This window comes from Hyla sarda, chromosome 6, assembly GCF_029499605.1.
Source record: "Hyla sarda isolate aHylSar1 chromosome 6, aHylSar1.hap1, whole genome shotgun sequence".
Classification (NCBI taxonomy): Eukaryota; Metazoa; Chordata; class Amphibia; order Anura; family Hylidae; genus Hyla; species Hyla sarda.
Window position 1 is genome coordinate 259248645 of NC_079194.1, and position 21241 is coordinate 259269885.

The following is a 21241-nucleotide window of genomic DNA, read 5'->3' on the forward strand; positions in this document are numbered from 1 at the left end:
GGGGGGCATAATGACCCCCCTGGGCGATATGCCGCGATGTCTGCTGAACGATTTCAGCAGGCATCGGGCACCGGCTCCCCTCCGGCTAGCGGCAGGGGGCCGGGAAAGGACAGGACGTACTCCTACGTCCTCGGTCCTTAAGGACTCGGAAATGGGGGCGTAGGAGTACGTCCATTGTCCTTAAGGGGTTAAGTGATTTTAACACCTTAAGGACCATGGACGTACGCGTACGTCTAAGCATCCTGGTAGTTAAGGACCAAGGACGTACGCGTACGTCCGTGGGAATTTCGGTCCCTGACGCGCGCTGTGCAGGAACTGGACTGGGGTGACTGCTGATATCGATCAGCAGTCACGCCGCGTAAATGCCCAGGGGGGTCATCAGACCACCCCATGTCGGCGATCGGCGCAAATCGCAAGTAAAATCACACTTGCGATTCCGGGTCATTACGGGACTATGGTGACCCGTAATATAAGGGGGATTGCGGTTGTCCAAGACACCCACGATCCCCCTGAAGGGATAGGAGGGAGGTGGCAGGGGTGCCATTCCTCCTATCCCTGCTATTGGTGGTCGCGTCTAGACCACCATAGCAGATCGGGGGCGGGGGGGGGTTAACTTTCGTTTTCCCTGTCCTGCCCACCCACAATAGATGGGGCAGAACGGGGAAACTGAAGGGGACCGGCGCTGGTGTCCACTTACCCTGCGGGCGAGGCTGCGGGCAACAATCGGCGTCGGAGATCGGCGGGCGGAGATGTCGTGCAGCAGGCTCCCTGGATCCGACGAAAGCCGATAAGTTGCCTAGCAACATCTGGAGGGCTACAGTCCGAGACAACTATACAGTGGTCTCTATACTGTAGCACTCCAGATGTTGCAAAACTGCAAATCCCAGCATGCTGGGAGTTGTAGTTGCGATCCCTCCAGCTGTTGCATAACTACATCTCCCAGCATGCCCTTCGGCGATCAGTACATGCTGGGAGTTGTAGTTTTGCAACAGCTGGAGGCACACTGGTTGGAAAATATTGAGTTAGATAACAGAACCTAACTGAAGGTTTTCCAACCAGTGTGCCCACAGCTGTTGCAAAAGTACAACTCCCAGCATGCACGGTAAGTCAGTACATGCTGGGAGTTGTAGTTTTGAAACAGCTGGAGGTTTGCCCCCCCCCCCCCATGTGAATGTACAGGGTTTACAGTAAGTTTTCTGCTTCAAGTATGAGCTGCGGCAAATTTTTCGCCGCAGCGCAAACTCCTAGCAGGGAACTCACTGTAAACCTCCGCCTGTGTGAATGTACCCTAAAAACACTACACTACACTTACACAAAATAAAGGGTAAAATACTCCCCCTTACACTGTCGTCGTCCCCCCCCCCCCCACACACACACACACAATAAAAATGAAAAACGTATTGTATGGCAGTGTTTCCAAAATGTAGCCTCCAGCTGTTGCAAAACAACAACTCCCATCATTTCTGGACAGCCACTGACTGTCCAGGCATGCTGGGAGTTTAGCAACAGCTGGAGGCACCCTGTTGGGGAATCACTGGCGTAGAATACCCCTAAGTCCACCCCTATGCAATCCCTAATTTAGTCCTCAAATGCGCATGGCGCTTTCTCACTTCAGAGCCCTGTCGTATTTCAAGGAAACAGTTTAGGGCCACATATGGGGCTTTTTCTCCTTTTACCCCTTATGAAAAGGAAAAGTTGGTGTCTACACCAGCCTGTTAGTGTAAAAAAAATGTTTTACACTAACATGCTGGTGTTGCCCTTTTCTTTTTTTTTCACAAGAGGTAAAAGGAAAAATAGACCCCCAAAATTTGTAACGCAATTTCTCCTGAGTATGGAAATACCCCATATGTGGGCGTAAAAGGCTCTGCTGACGCATAACAAGGCTCAGGAGTGAGAGCGCACTATGTACATTTGAGGCCTAAATTGGTGATTTGCACAGGGGTGGCTAGTTTTACTGCGGTTCTGACATAAACTCAAAAAAAGAAATACCGACATGTGACCCCATTTTGGAAACTGCACCCCTCACAGAACTTAACAAGTGGTATTGTGAGCCTTAACACCCCACAGGTGTTTGACAAATTTTCGTTAAAGTTGGATGGGAAAATGAAAAAGAAACAATTTTTTTTTCACTAAAATGCTGGTGTTACCCTAAATTTTTCATTTTCACAAGGGAAAATAGGAAAAAAGCCCTCCAAAATTTGTAACCACATTTCCTCTGAGTAAGAACATACCCCATATGTGGATGTAAAGTGCTCTGCTGGTGCACTACAATGCTCAGAAGAGAAGGAGCGACATTGGGATTTTGAAGAGAAAATGTGTCCGGAATTGAAGGCCACGTGTGTTTACAAAGCCCCCATAGTGCTAGAACAATGGACCCTCCAACATGTGACCCCATTTTGGATACTACACCCCTCATGTAATGTAATAAGGGGTACAGTGAATATTTACGCCCCACAGGTGTCTGACAGATTTTTGGAACAGTGGTCTGTAAAAATGAAAAATTTTATTTTTCATTTGCTCAGCCCACTGTTCCAAAGATCTGTAAAACGTCAGTGGGGTGTAAATGCTCACTGCACCCCTTATTAAATTCTGTGAGGGGTGTAGTTTTCAAAATGGGGGGTGGTCCACTGTTCTGGCACCACGAGGGGCTTTGTAAACGCACATGGCCCCTGACTTCCATTCCAAACAACTTCACTCTTCAAAAGCTCAATGGTGCTCCTCCTCTTCTGAGCATTGTAGTTCGACTGCAGAGCACTTGACGTCCACACATGGGGTTACAAATTTTGGGGGTAATTTTCTCCTATTACCCCTTGTAAAAATTAAAAATTTGGGGAAAAAACTGCATTTTAGTGAAATTTTTTTATTTTTTTATTTACACATCCAACTTTAACAAAAAGTCGTGAAATACCTGTGAGGTGTTACGTTCCTTGAAGAGTGTAGTTTCCAAAATAGTATGCCATGTGGGTATTTTTTCTGTTCTGGCATCATAGGGGCTTCCTAAATGTGACATGCCCCCCCCCCAAAAACCATTTCAGCAAAATTTGCTTTCCAAAAGCCAAATGTGACTCCTTCTCTTCTGAGCTTTGTAGTTCACCTGCAGAGCATTTTACGTCCTAACATGGGGTATTTCCATACTCAGAAGAGATGGGGTTACAAATTTTGGGGGGGCATTTTCTACCATTACCCTTTATAAAAAATATTAAATTTGGGGGGGGGGGAAACTTTACTTTAGTGAAAAAAAATTTTTTTTTCATTTACACATCCGACTTTAACGAAAAGTCGTCAAACACCTGTGGGGTATTAAGGCTCACTGGACCCCTTGTTACGTGCCTTGACGGGCGTCGTTTCCAAAATGGTATGCCATGTGGGGGGTTTTCTGCTGTTCTGGCACCATAGGGGCTTCCTAAATGTGACATGCCTCCCAAAAACCATTTCAGAAAAACTCACTCTCCAAAATCCCACTGTCACTCCTTCCCTTCTGAGCTCTCTACTGCGCCCGCAGAACACTTGACATACACATATGAGGCATTTCCTTACTCGAGAGAAATTGGGTTACATATTTTGAGAGGATTTTTCTCCTTTTACCCCTTGTCAAAAACTGGGTTTACAAGAACATGCCAGTGTAAAAAATGAAGATTTTGAATTTGCTGCTATTCCTGTGAAACACCTAAAGGGTTAACACACTTACTGAATGTCATTTTGAATACTTTGAGGGGTGCAGTTTTTATAATGGGGTCATTTGTGGGGTATTTCTAATATGAAGACTCTTCAAATCCACTTCAAACCTGAACTGGTCCATTTAAAATTCAGATTTTGAAAATTTTGTAAAAAATTGGAAAATTGCTGCTGAGCTTTGAAGCCCTCTGATGTCTTCCAAAAGTAAAAACATGTCAACTTTATGATGCAAACATAAAGTAGACATATTGCATATGTGAATCAATATATAATTTATTTGGAATGTCTATTTTCCTTACAAGCAGAGAGCTTCAAAGTTAGAAAAATGCAAAATTTTCAATTTTTTCATCAAATTTGGGAATTTTTCACCAAGAAATGATGCAAGTATCGACAAAATTTTACCACTAACATAAAGTAGAATATGTCACGAAAAAACAATCTCAGAATCAGAATGTAGGTAAAAGCATCCCAGAGTTATTAATGCTTAAAGTGAAAGTGGTCAGATGTGCAAAAAACGCTCTGGTCCTACAGTGAAAAATCGTAGAAAAGACTCCCGGCACCGGCTTCTTTTTCAAATGCTTTTATTGTGCATATAACACACGCAAGACGCGTTTCGGCTGCTTAGCCTTTTTCAATTGCATAAACCAAACTGAGCAAATACAATCTTATATAGTGTCACTTCCTGTCTCACGGACATCAGCTGAGCTTAATTGTGATTGACAGGTATATAGACCAATAGATACAAATGTAAACAAAAAACAAAACATAAAAGACTGAAGTACACGTGGGTAATCTGTCAGACTTCCGCAAGTCCCGTACTTATGTGATTGTACTATGTATCTGAAATGCAAAAAGAGATATAAATTATTATAATAGTGATGTGGTAATATAGAAATATATGACTCTATGTCAGTAAATGTAAGACCATGATATGACAATATGTGCTGTATGGCGGTATATGAAACAAAGAATATGAAGCAATAAAATTATTATCTTGTGAATTATGTCAGAAAACTTGTCAACTCATAATCCCTGTTCAAACCATTCGGTTCCAATGTATTTAATCTATGAATCCACGCGGCCTCTCTCTTACGTAATAATTTTTTTTATGTTACCTCCCCTCCTGGGTAAATGGACTTCCTCTACCACCTGAAATTTCAATTGTGATATATTATGACCCCTATTTTTGAAATGTGCTGGTATGGGAAAAAGGAGATTTTCACAGCGTATCGTGGACTTGTGGCGGTTTATGCGGTCTCCTATACGCTGTACCGTTTCTCCAACGTACAGGAGACCGCATGGACATTTTATAACATAGATAACATTCCGGCTCTTACAGGTGAAAAAACCTTTGATTGCTATCTTCTTCCCTGTATGTGGATGGGAGATGTAATCTCCCCTAGCAACATTGCTACACTGACCACACTGTAAGCATGGGAATGTCCCCTGTTTTTGAGATTTCAGAAAATGCTGTTTCTGTACTTTTTTTTATTACTGCCCACGTCGGCTCTTACCAGATGATCTCTTAAATTGGGTGGTCTTTTGTTACATATGAGTGGAGGTATTTTAAATTCCTCTATGTCGGGATATGATTTCTGTAAGATTGGCCAGTGGTCTCTTATGATTTTATCAATCCTATATTGTTGGGGATGAAAAATCCTTACAAAAGGGATCCTCTTATCACTCTGACTTTTAATAATTTGATTAGAATTAGTGGCCTCTTGTAAAATCCTCTCGGGGTACCCCCTCTCTCTGAATTTATCCTGTAACTCCTGAAGACGCCTCTGCCGTGTACTAGTGTCACTGACAATTCGTTCGATCCTTTTATATTGTGACCGGGGGATAGATTTTTTTATAGCCGGTGGGTGGGCACTGGTATAAAGTAATAAATTATTCCTATCCGTCTCTTTTCGATAGAGGTCAGTATGAAGTCCCCCCTGTGTGTCTTTGAGAACCACCGTATCTAAGAAATTCACCTTTTCTTGGCTTTCTGACATCGTGAATTTCAGCTCGGGTCTTACATCATTTATGACCTGAAAAAATTCCATGAGTGACGAATGTGGCCCCTCCCATACGCAGAAAATGTCATCTATAAAACGTCTCCATGCTCTCGCATGTGTCTGGAAAAGGTTATTAGACAAAAACGTATTGTTCTTCAAAATAGGCCATATAGGCATTTGCGTATGGGGGGGCCACATTCGCCCCCATCGCTGATCCCCGTTTCTGCAGAAAAAATTGGTCCTCATACAGAAAATAATTGTCATATAATACAATTTTTAACAGCTCAGAGAGGAAGATTTTCTGAATGTCTGAATATGTGCTTGTATCGAGTAACCACTGTACTGCTTCAATACCTTTGGTGTGTTCAATAGAGGTATATAAACTAGTCACATCGATTGTGACTAGCCATGTCTGCGGTGTGACCTCATGTATCTCTGATAAAGCCTGTAAAAAATCTGTTGTGTCTAGGAGGAATGCCTTCATTTTTTTGGTCAGTGGTGTCAATGCCTTTTCAAGTACAATTGAAAGAGGAGATAGGACAGAATCGACAGATGCCACTATCGGCCGACCCGGGGGATTGTGCAGATCTTTATGTATTTTAGGTAAGGTATAAAACACAGGTGTAACAGGTGAAGTATTAATTAAGAATTCCCCCATTTTTTTATCAATTATATTATTCCGTGAGGCATTGTCAACAATGTCGAAAATACGTTTCTGTATAGCATTCAAAGGGTCGTGAGATAACGGCTCATATGTATCCCTGTCAGACAACTGGCGTAAAATTTCATTTTTGTATTGCTCAGTATTCATAACAACAATTGAGCCGCCCTTATCTGCGGGCTTAATGGTAATCATTTTATCTGACATCAGATCCATGAGAGCCGTCCTCTCACCTGCAGATAAATTATTAAACATTTTTCCTTCAACATTCCGTATTTGTTTAGACACTGTTGCCACATCATTTTTCACAAGGTTAACAAAAGTTTCCACTGCATGTTGTGATTTAGGTGGCATGAAGGAACTTTTGTTTCTAAGTCCCAACTTTTCCAATTTAAATATCCCACTCTGCTCCTCACTAGACACAGTCTGGATAGTCTTATCAGCAAAGAAAGTCTTAAGACGAATATTGCGGAAAAGCCGCTCTAATGAAATGTCCAAATCAAAAGTTTTCAATCTATTAGTGGGACTGAAAGACAGTCCCTTTTGTAATAGTTTCATTTCCTGGGGATTCAGGCATTTAGAGGAGATATTAATGACAAGTGACGTCTCCCTACCTGAGCTCGTGTCATGACGCTGCTTGTCGGTTCTCCTATGATTTCGCCCCCCGCGTCTGCTCTTCCTCGCCGGGGGCGTCGCCGAAAATTTGGACGCGAACCACGATATGAAGAAGTTGGATGATCGCTGCCAGAACTGGAAGATCTGTAATCTCCTCCTTGTTGCGGTCTGTAAAAACCTCTGAAAGATGCATCCCTCCATCTATACACCCTGTTCTGCAGGTAATCCTCTGTATCTCTTAAATATTTCTTACGTTTCCTTTGCTCCAATTCCTTACGATAGGTATCAATCTGTGTGGTGAGGGATTCCTTCAGATTCGCAAAATCTTCAGTTTTTAATGTATCTTTCAATTGTTGCTCTATCGTAGAGATTTCACTTTTGATCGTGGCTGTAGTTTCTTTTAGTTGCTCAATGGTAAGGAGATTTTTTACAGGCTTTATCAGAGATACATGAGGTCACACCGCAGACATGGCTAGTCACAATCGATGTGACTAGTTTATATACCTCTATTGAACACACCAAAGGTATTGAAGCAGTACAGTGGTTACTCGATACAAGCACATATTCAGACATTCAGAAAATCTTCCTCTCTGAGCTGTTAAAACTTGTATTATATGACAATTATTTTCTGTATGAGGACCAATTTTTTCTGCAGAAACGGGGATCAGCGATGGGGGCGAATGTGGCCCCCCCATACGCAAATGCCTATATGGCCTATTTTGAAGAACAATACGTTTTCTCTAATAACCTTTTCCAGACACATGCGAGAGCATGGAGACGTTTTATAGATGACATTTTCTGCGTATGGGAGGGGCCACATTCGTCACTCATGGAATTTTTTCAGGTCATAAATGATGTAAGACCCGAGCTGAAATTCACGATGTCAGAAAGCCAAGAAAAGGTGAATTTCTTAGATACGGTGGTTCTCAAAGACACACAGGGGGGACTTCATACTGACCTCTATCGAAAAGAGACGGATAGGAATAATTTATTACTTTATACCAGTGCCCACCCACCGGCTATAAAAAAATCAATCCCCCGGTCACAATATAAAAGGATCGAACGAATTGTCAGTGACACTAGTAGACGGCAGAGGCGTCTTCAGGAGTTACAGGATAAATTCAGAGAGAGGGGGTACTCCGAGAGGATTTTACAAGAGGCCACTAATTCTAATCAAATTATTAAAAGTCAGAGTGATAAGAGGATCCCTTTTGTAAGGATTTTTCATCCCCAACAATATAGGATTGATAAAATCATAAGAGACCACTGGCCAATCTTACAGAAATCATATCCCGACATAGAAGAATTTAAAATACCTCCACTCATATGTAACAAAAGACCACCCAATTTAAGAGATCATCTGGTAAGAGCCGACGTGGGCAGTAATAAAAAAGTACAGAAACAGCATTTTCTGAAATCTCAAAAACAGGGGACATTCCCATGCTTACAGTGTGGTCAGTGTAGCAATGTTGCTAGGGGAGATTACATCTCCCATCCACATACAGGGAAGAAGATAGCAATCAAAGGTTTTTTCACCTGTAAGTGCCGGAATGTTATCTATGTTATAAAATGTCCATGCGGTCTCCTGTACGTTGGAGAAACGGTACAGCGTATAGGAGACCGCATAAACCGCCACAAGTCCACGATCCGCTGTGAAAATCTCCTTTTTCCCATACCAGCACATTTCAAAAATAGGGGTCATAATATATCACAATTGAAATTTCAGGTGGTAGAGGAAGTCCATTTACCCAGGAGGGGAGGTAACATAAAAAAATTATTACGTAAGAGAGAGGCCGCGTGGATTCATAGATTAAATACATTGGAACCGAATGGTTTGAACAGGGATTATGAGTTGACAAGTTTTCTGACATAATTCACAAGATAATAATTTTATTGCTTCATATTCTTTGTTTCATATACCGCCATACAGCACATATTGTCATATCATGGTCTTACATTTACTGACATAGAGTCATATATTTCTATATTACCACATCACTATTATAATAATTTATATCTCTTTTTGCATTTCAGATACATAGTACAATCACATAAGTACGGGACTTGCGGAAGTCTGACAGATTACCTACGTGTACTTCAGTCTTTTATGTTTTGTTTTTTGTTTACATTTGTATCTATTGGTCTATATACCTGTCAATCACAATTAAGCTCAGCTGATGTCCGTGAGACAGGAAGTGACACTATATAAGATTGTATTTGCTCAGTTTGGTTTATGCAATTGAAAAAGGCTAAGCAGCCGAAACGCGTCTTGCGTGTGTTATATGCACAATAAAAGCATTTGAAAAAGAAGCCGGTGCCGGGAGTCTTTTCTACGATTGGATTTGTTAACCTCCACGTGCACGGCGAACATCCAGTGCCGCCCTCCTACCTTTACTTACCTATAGTGAAAAATGGCCTGGTCCTTAAGGGGTTAACCAGGCTCAAAGAGCGGTTCAAAGTTACTCAGATGAGTGTGGAGAAGACAGGGGCAGCGCTTTCTCTTCTCATATACATATAAATTGCAATTTATAAACAACTGAATCAAAAATGACAACACTCAATGAATGTATGTATGAGTTAATGTTTACCTCTTTTAGATCTTCATAGAATAAATAAAGAATATTGTAGTCATGCCTCTTTTCCCACCAGCCTTTTACGTGATCATGCCATGATCCATAGCTCACTAAAGCAAAACAACACCTGTCAAGCTGGATAAACTCATTGTATGAATGATATCTTGTATAAGCAGTATCTTTTTCTTACCATTTCCTTTTATGTAGTTATCTAAGAATACATCCCAGGGTCCTGGATCAGGTAATGCTTTGACAATTTGGTGAAAGAAATAGTATGATACTGCCACATCTTTGGCATTTCTTGCAACATAAATTATCTATTCGGAAACAAATAACACACACATATATGTATCTATATATATAAAACTCAACGTGTGTGTATGTATGTTCCACAAAAACGTCCAAACGGCTAAAGATATTAACATGAAACTTGGTACACGTTACTTACATGTCAACAACAAACATAGGATAGGTGATTAAACCCTTACTCACCCCCATTTGCCAGGGGCGGGGTTTATGTTTAAAGTCCCATACAAGTCATTGGGAAATATGTTACTGCATAACTCCCAAATGGCTGAAGATATTTCGATAATACTTGGTCACATGTTACTTATATGTCCACTTAAAATATAGGATAATTAATTTAAGCCTTAACTACCCCCATTTGTGAGGGTCGGGGTTTTTTGTTTAAAGTCCCATGCAAATCAATGGAAAAAGTATCTTCCCACATAACTTCCGTACGGCTGGAGATATTTCAATACCTGGTACACATATTACGGGTCGGGATAGGAGGACGGGATAGGAGGTCGGGATAGGAAAACGGGATAGGAGGTCGGGATGGGAGGACGGGATAGGAGGTCGGGATGGGAGGACGGGATAGGAGGTCGGGATAGGAGGTCGGGATAGGAGGTCGGGATAGGAGGACGGGATAGGAGGACAAGATAGGAGGTCGAGATATGAGGACTGGATAAGAGGTTGGGATAGGAGGTCGGGATGTGAGGACGGGATATGAGGTTGAGACATGATGACGGGATATGGGGTTGGGATATGAAGTCAAAAGCTTCCTTCTTTGTTTATTTTCCTCCCCAACAAGGATTAGGAAGGAAAAACCGGGCAACGCCGGGTACTCAGCTAGTATGTATATATATATATATCTTAGGGATTGACCGATATCGTTTTTTTTAGGGCCGATACTTTGTGGAGGTTAGGGCCGATAACTTATACCGATATTCCGGTATAAGTTAACGGCTATTTATCCCCTCTGGTGACACCGCTGCAGATCATTGATTTAAAGCGGGCGCTTTAAATCAATGAACTGCGGCGGCTTTTGCGGTGCCAGAGACCACCGCCTGTCCTGCGGTCCCCCGCCTGTCCTGGGGTCCTGAGTCCTATCACCGTGACCGCCCCCACCGCGCCGCACCCCCCACCGCACCGGCCAGAGACAGCCACCGCCGCTGCCCCATTGCCTCCCCCATCCCCGGTTTTATAATTACTTGTTTTATAACACACTTCTTCTGGCTCCTGCGGGTCCTCCTGAGCTGTCGCTGTGCGCACTAACGGTGACACCGCGTTGAGGATGTCACTGCACAGCGTAACACAGGACACGCAGGAGCCAGAAGTAACCTCGTGCCCAGGGCCCTGGGAATAGGTAATTATAAAACCGGGGATGGGGGAGGCAATGGGGCAGCGGTGGTGGCGGTCTCTAGGCGGTGGGGGGTGCGGTGCAGCGGTGGGGGGTGTGGCGCAGCCGATACCGATAACGTCCAAAACCGTGAATATCGGCCGATAATATCGGCCAAACCGCTAATCTGTCAATCTCTAATATATATATATATATATATATATATATATATACACACACACACACACACACAGGGTGGGCTATTTATATGGATACACCTTAATAAAATGGGAATGGTTGGTGATATTAACTTCCTGTTTGTGGCACATTAGTATATGTGAGGGAGAAACTTTTCAAGATGGGTCGTGACCATGGCAGCCATTTTGAAGTCGGCCAATTTGAATCCAACTTTAGTTTTTTCAATAGGAAGAGGGTCATGTGACACATCAAACTTATTGGGAATTTCACAAGAAAAACAATGATGTTCTTGGTTTTAATGTCACTTTATTCTTTCATGAGTTATTTACAAGTTTCTCTTTGTTTACAGCCATTGACATGTCCTTGAGGTTAACACGTGAGGTGCGGATAGAAATTGTGTTGATGTCTGGTGAACGCAGTAACCGGGTCATTGCAGCAGATTTCAATGCAAGACACCCTACGAGACCATCCATCTCCCATGCTACAGTTAGCAAACTGCTTGCTAAGTTTCGTGAAACTGGTTCAGTGTTGGATTTGCCAAAATGTGGACGCATGAAATCTATGAAATCTGTCATCAGTGGCTGTCCTAGCTTTATTCAGCAAGAGCCCACAGTGTAGCACTCGCTGCATGTCACTGGAGAGTGGCATTAGTCGAACATCCCTTCGGCAGATATTAGCTACTCACAAATGGCACCCTTACAAACTCCAGCTACTGCAGCATCTCAATGAGAATGACCCAGATCGGCGCACTTCATTTGCAGAATGGGCAAAACAAAAATTGGAACAGGACCCTCAGTTTAAGGCCACTGGATATGCGAAATTGCTACATGATGTCTTTCCCTCTTTATGCACTGAAGCTGGCACGTTCCCTGAGTTTTTCTAGCAAGATGATGCACCACCACATTATGGGTGTCAGGTACGAGCATTCCTAGATGAACAGTTTCCTGGAAAGTGGATTGGTCGTCGTGGGCCAGTTGAGTTGATTGGTTGTCTGACCCCCTTAGACTTTTATCTTTGTGGTCATCTGAAAGCAATTGTCTATGCTGTGAAGATACGAGATGTGCAGCACCTGAAACTACGGATACTGAAAACCTAGCATTTCTCCTGCAGTGTTGCTATCAGTGTGTGAAGAGTGGGAGAAGAGGGTTACATTGACAATCCAACACAATGGGCAGCACATTGAACACATTTTATAAGTGGTCATATACTTGTAAATAACTAATGAAAGAATAAAGTTACGTTAAAACCAAGCACATCATTGTTTTTCTTGTGAAATTCCCAATAAGTTTGATTTGTCACATGACCCTCTTCCTATTGAAAAAACAAAAGTTGGATTCAAAATGGCCAACTTCAAGATGGCCGCCATGGTCACAACCCATCTTGAAAAGTTTTCCCCCTCACATATACTAATGTGCCACAAACAGGAAGTTAATATCACCAACCATTCCCATTTTATTAAGGTGTATCCATATAAATGGCCCACCCTGTGTTTGTGTGTGTGTGTGTATGTATATATATATATTTGTGGTCGGTGCTCATTAGCGAAGCGTTCCTACCTAACCTCCCCTCTGAAACCTAACAGGCAGTCAGGGGTGTGCCATATACTGCCGCGTATAGGTACACCTGAAATAAATAGAGGGCATACCTGGAACTGTCAAGCTGCTGAGATAAATTGAAGGGAGGGCTCTGGGTGGGCGTAACAGAATGCGCAGCGTGCCGGAAAGACGCTGCCGCGGGCTTTATAGTGAGTAAACCCCGCCCCTCCCACAAATACAGGCTAACTGCGTTAGCCTTAACACTTGTGGTCGGTGCTCATTAGCGAAGCGTTCCTACCTAACCTCCCCTCTGAAACCTAACAGGCAGTCAGGGGTGTGCCATATACTGCCGCGTATAGGTACACCTGAAATAAATAGAGGGCAAAACTTCATTATGATAAACAAAAGCGCTTTATTAATACAACAATGTTTACAAAACCAATGACTGAAAGGCCTGGGCCATTTCGGATTTCGGATTGGGGATGTAGCGCATGTAGGCACTGGATCTCCATCGACCCAGCTTGCGGATTACATGCGCTGGGACACTGCGCAGCGAGTGTCCTGAAAAGACAGACGGATCCCCGCCTGAAATCTTTATCAACCCGCGTATCTGCTTAACAAACTGCGCCGTGGTTAGCACGATACCCCTAAACAATAATAATGGATCCGTTTTCATGTCGCCATGTCGTGAGGCAACTAAGTCGTTCAGAACTCGTACTGGGCACCACCTGTGCGAGGTAGCGAAATACTCGATAGAGATGACTTGCCCGGGCAAGGACGTCTTTGTACTGCATAGCTTGAGAACGTAATGATCGGTACACCAGTGAAGTTGACACAACTTCATACCTGCATCACTCACTGACCTGACGGTAAACTCCCCTGGTCTTAAGAAGCCATAGTAGCCCAAGAACAGGGCTGCCTTCAGACAAATACTGTCCTTGGGACCTAACGGGTGTCTGTCTAAGGTATCGGCCAGTGACTTAAAGAGATCGGCGGACAATGGTTGCCGAGCAGGGGGTTTGATCCCCTGGCTCCTCTGAATACCCTTCAATGCGGCCTTGATAGCATGTGAAGAAAATAAAGAGTCTATGCCAGGATGTGAAAGTGTGATAAAGTGCTGGATCCCTGATAAATATAACTTGATGGTGTTGTGTGCCAGGTGAAGAGCAGAGTGGCAAAATCCAATGAAACTTAAAAGGAATGGGGTAGAGTGAAGATCTCCATCGGGGTGCGAGTTACAGAACCTAACATAAGTGCCCCATGCAGTGTTATACACTCTTTGCGTGTTGGGAGACAGCGACTTGCAGATGAGTTGCTTAGCCACCAACAGATAGGTTTCTAATCCAAGGTCAGTTCTTGCGGATCGGGTACCGGGTACCCCTCTGGATCTGCCTCTGGCATTACCTGAAAGAAGAGAGGCAGATTATGTCGAGACAAGGCGTCTGCAGCTGTGTTCCTGACTCCTTGGATGTGTGAGCTAGTGAAATGAAATTGATGATGTAAAGAGATCCATACCAGCCTTCTCGCCAATGACATAATGACTGCAGACTTGGACCTGCCTTTCCCTAATATCTCAACTGTGGCCATATTGTCACATATGAATACGACCGTTTTCCTACACCACAAGTGACCCCATGTTTTGGCGGCAGCAACAAAAAGTGCTGAGTTAGCCGTGAACCCAGGAGACTGATGTATTACAGGGGGCCAAACATCGGCTAACCACCTGTTCCCCCATATAGCGGCAAACCCGATTGAGGACGATGCATCTGACAAGATGAGCGGGGACTGGTTATCTACACCTGGAACAAAAAACGACGCACCGTTCCAATCTGCTAGAAAGGATTGCCACATGACTAAATCAGCCTTCGCATGTTCGTCTAAAATGATCACGTCCCCCTGGCCGGGTACTGAGGACATTAGTTGTAATAACCTGGAAACAAACGATCTCCCCTGGGGTATAACCCTCATGGCAAAATTGAGCATCCCAAGGAGAGATTGTAGTTCCACTTTCGTGATTCTAGGAGACCTCAGAGTATTATGAATGATACTCCTGATGCGAGCCAATTTGTCCTCTGGTAGTTTTGCTACCATTCCCTGTGTGTCAAGAATTATGCCTAAAAAGGTGAGCGACTTGCTAGGGCCCTCTACTTTCTTTAAAGACACTGGAACCTTCATCTGCTCGAAAGCGGCCAGAAGAACGCTCAAGTCTCTTGGAGTGTCAGTATTCCCCTCTATCAGCAGGAAATCATCCAAATAATGGATGACATGTGTGCAATCCAACCTGTGCTGGAGGATCCAATGTAAAGCTTGCGAAAATTTGTCAAAAATCCACGGACTACTTCGGGACCCGAAGGTCAGTTTTACTGCAAAGAAATATAGGTCACGCCATTTGAGCCCGTGCCACTTCCAAAGTTCGGGGTGGATGGGAAGAAGTTTAAAGGCGTCTGCTATATCTGCCTTAGAAAGCCAAGAGTTACCCCCCATACTAAGGATAACTGCGATAGCCTCGTCAATTGACGCATACTTAAGGGCAAATTCCTCGGCAGGGATGAGTGAATTTAAGCTAGGGGTGGATGAAGAGTGAGGCGCGGACAAATCGTAAATCAAGCGATTTTTATTGCTAAATTTCCCTACCACCAAGCCAATAGGGCTAATCCTCCACACATCAAAAGGGGGGGTGACGAAAGGCCCTATAACAAAACCTTTGTCCACTTCGCACTTGATTAACTCGTCCACCGTTCCGGGATCTCGCAAGGCTGATCTCAAGTTATCACATTCAAAGCTAACCCCGGGGAGAGTGACAAACCCCGTATGGAACCCCTCTAGTAGACCCTGCATCAGATATGAAACAAATTGCCTATCCGGGTGATCTTGCAGAAACGACTGCAAGGATGAAACCTCCACCACTGTTAGTCATGCCTTGGACTTTTGCGGGCATGCACTCTTAGGGTGTGCCCTGTAACAGACTGCACAGACGTGAAGGAGTCTGCATTGATGGTAATTACAGATAGCATAGTTATTATTGTTGCAGATCTGTGATTTCCCCAAGTATCTGATGGGTCTGCCCAGCTTGTCGGTAAGACCAGAAGCTTTGGGTCCCCTAGAGGCAACAGAGGAGGAGGATGTCCCTGGAGTGGCCTCATTCAATGTCTCACTGACACTGCTACACCAGTCCGTTGTGTGGGCAATTGATTGACACCTTGCGCAGACCGGGGCCTTGAGACCCGCAAAGTGGTCACAGAATATTTCAGTGTCGATCAAGGCCCAATTCATAGTGTAACCGAATTGTGCTAGTGCTGCTGCTGCCTTCGCAGAAAAGGATTTGTGGTAATCATAGAAGGTGTTTCCACCGTACTTATGCGACAATTCAGTTACCTTGTATAAATACATGTCTAGTTCTTCCCTTCTCTGTGGTTTTACTGAACAGATGATGTCCCTATATATGGCGAAAGCCATACTAAACTCAGCGAGAGACAACTTCCTACCTAGTCTTGCGTTTTTCGCTTTAAGTATCACTGACACTTCCCCGCAAGCGATCGTTTTGTTCTCTATGATGTCATGAGTGGCAATGAGGAGAGATGCCAGATTGACATCCTTACCCTCAATGATGTCTTTTTTCAGGTTTGCCGGGACAAAGTGTGAAGGGGCCACATTAGGAATCACTGTGTTGAGACCTACGGGTCCTAGCGTAGACTGTTGTTGGACTGTCGGGACTGCTGGTAGCGGAGCAACGCTAGCTCTATTCTCCAAGTTGTCTATCCTGGAGGACAGGGAGTTCACCAGAGTATGCAGCTGCATTATAGATGTATTAAGAGTCTGCATAGACACCATCCCAGTACTGGAGCCCGCCTGGTCACTAGGCCCCGCCTGGTCTGACATCAATAACTGGTATAGTTCCGCCTTACGAGCAGTGGCCGGGAATGGGATGCCCCTACGCACAAGCTCCGCTGTCAATTTCGGGATGGTCCAGCTACGGAGAGACGGGATGCTACCGTGCTCAGATGTTCTAGCCGTGTTGTCAAGCAAGGAACCTGTGTCTTCGATTTCCGAAGCGTGCGACATCCTAGCAAAAATTACACAATTACCAAAAATTCTGCACCATAACCAAAACCAGCGCTGTCAACTACCGTGCCCCTAACAACCAGGCGTACTAAAAGAATCGAGATGACTTACCCTAATAGTTTCTGCCAGCAACCTAACAGGGAAAAAACGGTGAGGTCTGAAGCCGTGACAGACCTCTGAAAATTTGTGACATAGTGCCAAAGTGCAACCATACATACCAGTGACTAGTGACACATGACGTGGCCAGACCTCGGGAGCCCAAGGACGTGTTGGGCTGGTGCCGGCTAACGCAAACGATTTACCCAAAGTCGTGATGGGTAATGAAACAAAATATATATATCTACCTGTATACCAGCTGACTAACAACCCCACCTGGAAAGAAATAATATATGTGACAACCACTCAATGCTAATGCTAACTCCAGCCTCCAGCGGCTGATGACTAGCTTACTTACATGACTAATGCCCTTGCTCCAACAAAAGTTGATGGATGGTGATACAATGATGATCCAATCCTTAGCTTGGAACCTGAACTGTGAAGTAATAACAGCTACTCAAAACCAGCACCCAAAGCAGACCCTACCTAGCAGAACCGCACTCACCTGAAACCTGAATTATGAAGATTGCTCCAACAGTAGAATGTCCGTACTGAAAATACCGTGGGAAGATATGCACCTAGCAACCAATGACATAACAGAATAAATAGTTAACACCCCAAAAGTAATCTACATCAACAATTGGGACGAGAACCCAAAGACGTGTTGGGTAACCCATATACCCCTACCTGAGCATGAAAACAGATGCTGGGAACACCAATTTGATATATCGCTCCGAGACACTTGCTGCCCGCCCAACTGCCGCTGTGACACTATGACTGCCAACCTTAAAATAGTACAAATAACAACATGACGTTTAGCTACATGGATAGCTGCCTAACATTACCGCTGCAAAATTGCTGCATAGCGACTGCTTACCTAGACCTAGATTGCTTATGAAACCACAGATCCTGCACCTCGAGAAACCTCCCGGCCGCTAACACACCGAAACTGCTGGGTACCTTGCAGACAAGGATTAATTTATTGAATATGCTGAACCTGCAAACTGACTGACTCCAGATAGCAAGTTGTTGCTGAATAGAACCTACCTGAATGATTACGAACCTATCGCGGGCCTGAAAAGCGCAATGTAGCCACAATCACTTGACCGACACCTTAAACTAAGAAAATAACAATAAGACGTGCTTGCTATGTACCAAGACCTCAAGCATAGACTTAACCTTTACCTGTAATTTAAACACTACATGTCATCCAGCGCCATCTGATGATACTTCATGGAAACCAAATCAACCTGTATAAGAAATGCGTGACAAACCTACGTGTGTCCCAAAAATAAAGGAACCTTGAACGATGTAGCACCCATGTAAGCGCATGTATGTACCTGAAATTAGCGTGCATGAGGGCGAAAGCAGCGTAGCCCACTGCCTCGGACTGGAGGACTACCATATGCATGCGTATTTATGCTATACAGAGTGAACATAACAATTACAATAAGTGCATTACCATCAAGAGCGTAAGGTGAAAATCGTGGGATACCGTGTGATATGCCAGGAAGTGACTAAATCAGCAAAGAAAAAATGCTGACAAATCAGGCAGAATTGTAAATTATCCACGTGTACTAACTACTACATGCGTTAGTGAGATAAGTACTACCTTAGGTTGTGATATCTAGACCCTATGTGCGTGGAATATATCTATTGCCATATGAACTATGACTGACATATCCTATGCATGTCACTAGTGAAACATCTACTGTGCGAATGGGGTATACCTATATGAACACTGAATCAACGCCACCTGATGTCACCTGTATTGATTGTGCAGGGAACAAAGTTGCAGTGGCTGCCTAGAGGTATATCTACAAGCCGTGATATATGCTACAAATGAATCTAATGGTCGTGACTGGGTGTGATGCGGGCTCAACGGTAACGTGGATTGGCATACCAGATTGATCGATGTAACCCACTGGTTGTGCCTAGTGGTAGAAATTGAGAGCTGCGGTAAAATGCGCCAAAAGTGAATTATATTGTGACATGGGGAGGGCGAGTGAACCTCACCCCCTAAGCCGCAGCCTGGACTGGGTTGACAATATGCCGGGGTCAGAAAATAATTGGTATGAAAACAACATAATGCCCACCTATAATAAAACACTGAATGACATGAACTACCTTACAACATTAAACTTCTGACTCACCAGGACTAGTACATAACCCAGGGGAGGGGGCATGAACCCCCTCACCTAAGCTGACCCCCGTCCTCAATTGTTGAAGCTGATGACCAATAACCCAGCCATGATACAGTCTAATAGTGCCCAGCAGTACAACAATGTATGTAACAAGTGCAAAACAACGTAACCCTAACCCCTTGTGCCCCCCAACGGACTAATGTGACGAGTGCCCGGGGGGGGGGGGGGGGGGAGGAGGGGAGGGATGGTTAGCGTGCCCCTGCCTGGCCTGTGACTTCGTGGGGCCAGAGATCCTACCCCCCCCCCCCCCGCTGCCAGTACCCCCGGATGCTGCGGACGGCGCCGCTCAACAAAAAATTCATAACCATGCTGCCATCGATCTCGGATCCCGCCTAGCTACTTACCGGGCCCCGGGGCACCACTGCGCCACGCCGGGACCGCGGGACCCGAGATCAAGGCAGCACACCTACCCCGCTGGATGCTGCTGCCCACGCTGGCCGCCACTTTCCACGCTAGACGCTGCTCCGGTCAGCTGACTGCTGACGTCACGTAACAGAATGCGCAACGTGCCGGAAAGACGCTGCCGCGGGCTTTATAGTGAGTAAACCCCGCCCCTCCCACAAATACAGGCTAACTGCGTTAGCCTTAACACACATATATATATATATAATAACTTTTTTTTTTGCTGGTCCAGATGAAACATGTTGTTTTGCTTTAAACCCAATAAATCCAGAAAAAGGCCTTTCCATACGTCAGGAAAATATAGATTTTTGTTTTGACCACAGATTGGCCCCACACAATGGAGCTTACCCAATGCATTTTCCATGCAGAATCTCTGTGAAATTTACTCTGAAAAGTGATGGGGTTGATTCAGTCATGAAACTCGATGCTTCCTTGCCCCTAATACAATTAAATAAAACATTCCAAAATATCTAGTACTGACTTTTTTCTTTATAAGCATTAAAGGGGTTCTCCGGTGCTCACACATCTTTTCCCCTATTCAAAGGATAGGGCATAAGATGCCTGATCGCGGGAGTGCCGCCGCTGGGGACCCCCGGGATCATGCACGCGACACCCCGTTTGTAATCAGTCCCCAGAGCGTGTTCGCTCCGGGTCTGATTACCGACGACCACAAGGCCAGCGGCGAATGACGTCACGCCTCCGCCCCGTGTGACGTCACGCTCCGCCCCTCAATGCAAGCCTACGTAGGCTTGCATTGAGGGGCGGAGGCGTGACGTCACACACTGCCGGCCCGGTGGTCGCCTGTAATCAGACCCGGAGCGAACACGCTCTGGGGACTGATTACAAACGGGGTGCCGCGTGCATTAACCCTGTGGGTCCCCAGTGGCGGGACTCCCACGATCAGGAATCTTCATTTCAATCTTTTTATTGAAAATAATTTTTCATATCGTATAAGTAAACAACATGCCAGTGGTTCCAAGTAGAGATGAGCGAACTTACAGTAAATTCGATTCGTCACAAACTTCTCAGCTCGGTGGTTGCTGACTTTTCCTGCATAAATTAGTTCAGCTTTCCGGTGCTCCGGTGGGCTGGAAAAGGTGGATACAGTCCTAGGAAAGAGTCTCCTAGGACTGTATCCACCTTTTCCAGCCCACTGGAGCACCGGAAAGCTGAACTAATTTATGCAGGAAAAGTCAGCAACCGCCGAGCCGAGAAGTTCGTGAGGAATCGAATTTACTGTACGTTCGCTCATCTCTAGTTCCAAGCTAGGACCCAGCAATAGAACAAATTAAACAAACATAACATCAACAGCAAGGAAATAAAAGAAACATACAGGCCTTTCAACAGTTCATACAGTGTTAAAGCATTCACATGTACCTAGTCACAGAATTAAATACCTCATACAAAATTGCTGTATCCCCTCGTGACCTCGCTACAATAGTAGAAATAAGTTTTATACTAAGAGACACTATACATAGATGCATAAACCAACAGCCGAATCTGGAATGAGCCAGACGAAGCGTAACCAGAACATTGCCATATATTCAGATAAAACAAAGACGGTTACAATATAGGATATTTCGATGAAGTCCATCTGTG

General features: G+C 44.5%; 1 protein-coding gene across 1 annotated transcript in view; it reads right to left on the reverse strand.

The window, feature by feature from the left end:
- Nucleotides 1-21241, reverse strand: part of LOC130276981 (sulfotransferase 1 family member D1-like) — a 96273-nt gene that overhangs the window by 15190 nt on the left and 59842 nt on the right. Inside the window, exons 6-7 of the mRNA XM_056527081.1 lie at nucleotides 9715-9841; nucleotides 9540-9634 (exon numbers count right to left, since the gene is read on the reverse strand). Coding sequence (XP_056383056.1) covers nucleotides 9540-9634; nucleotides 9715-9841 — 222 coding nt within the window. The remainder of the gene's footprint in view (nucleotides 1-9539; nucleotides 9635-9714; nucleotides 9842-21241) is intronic.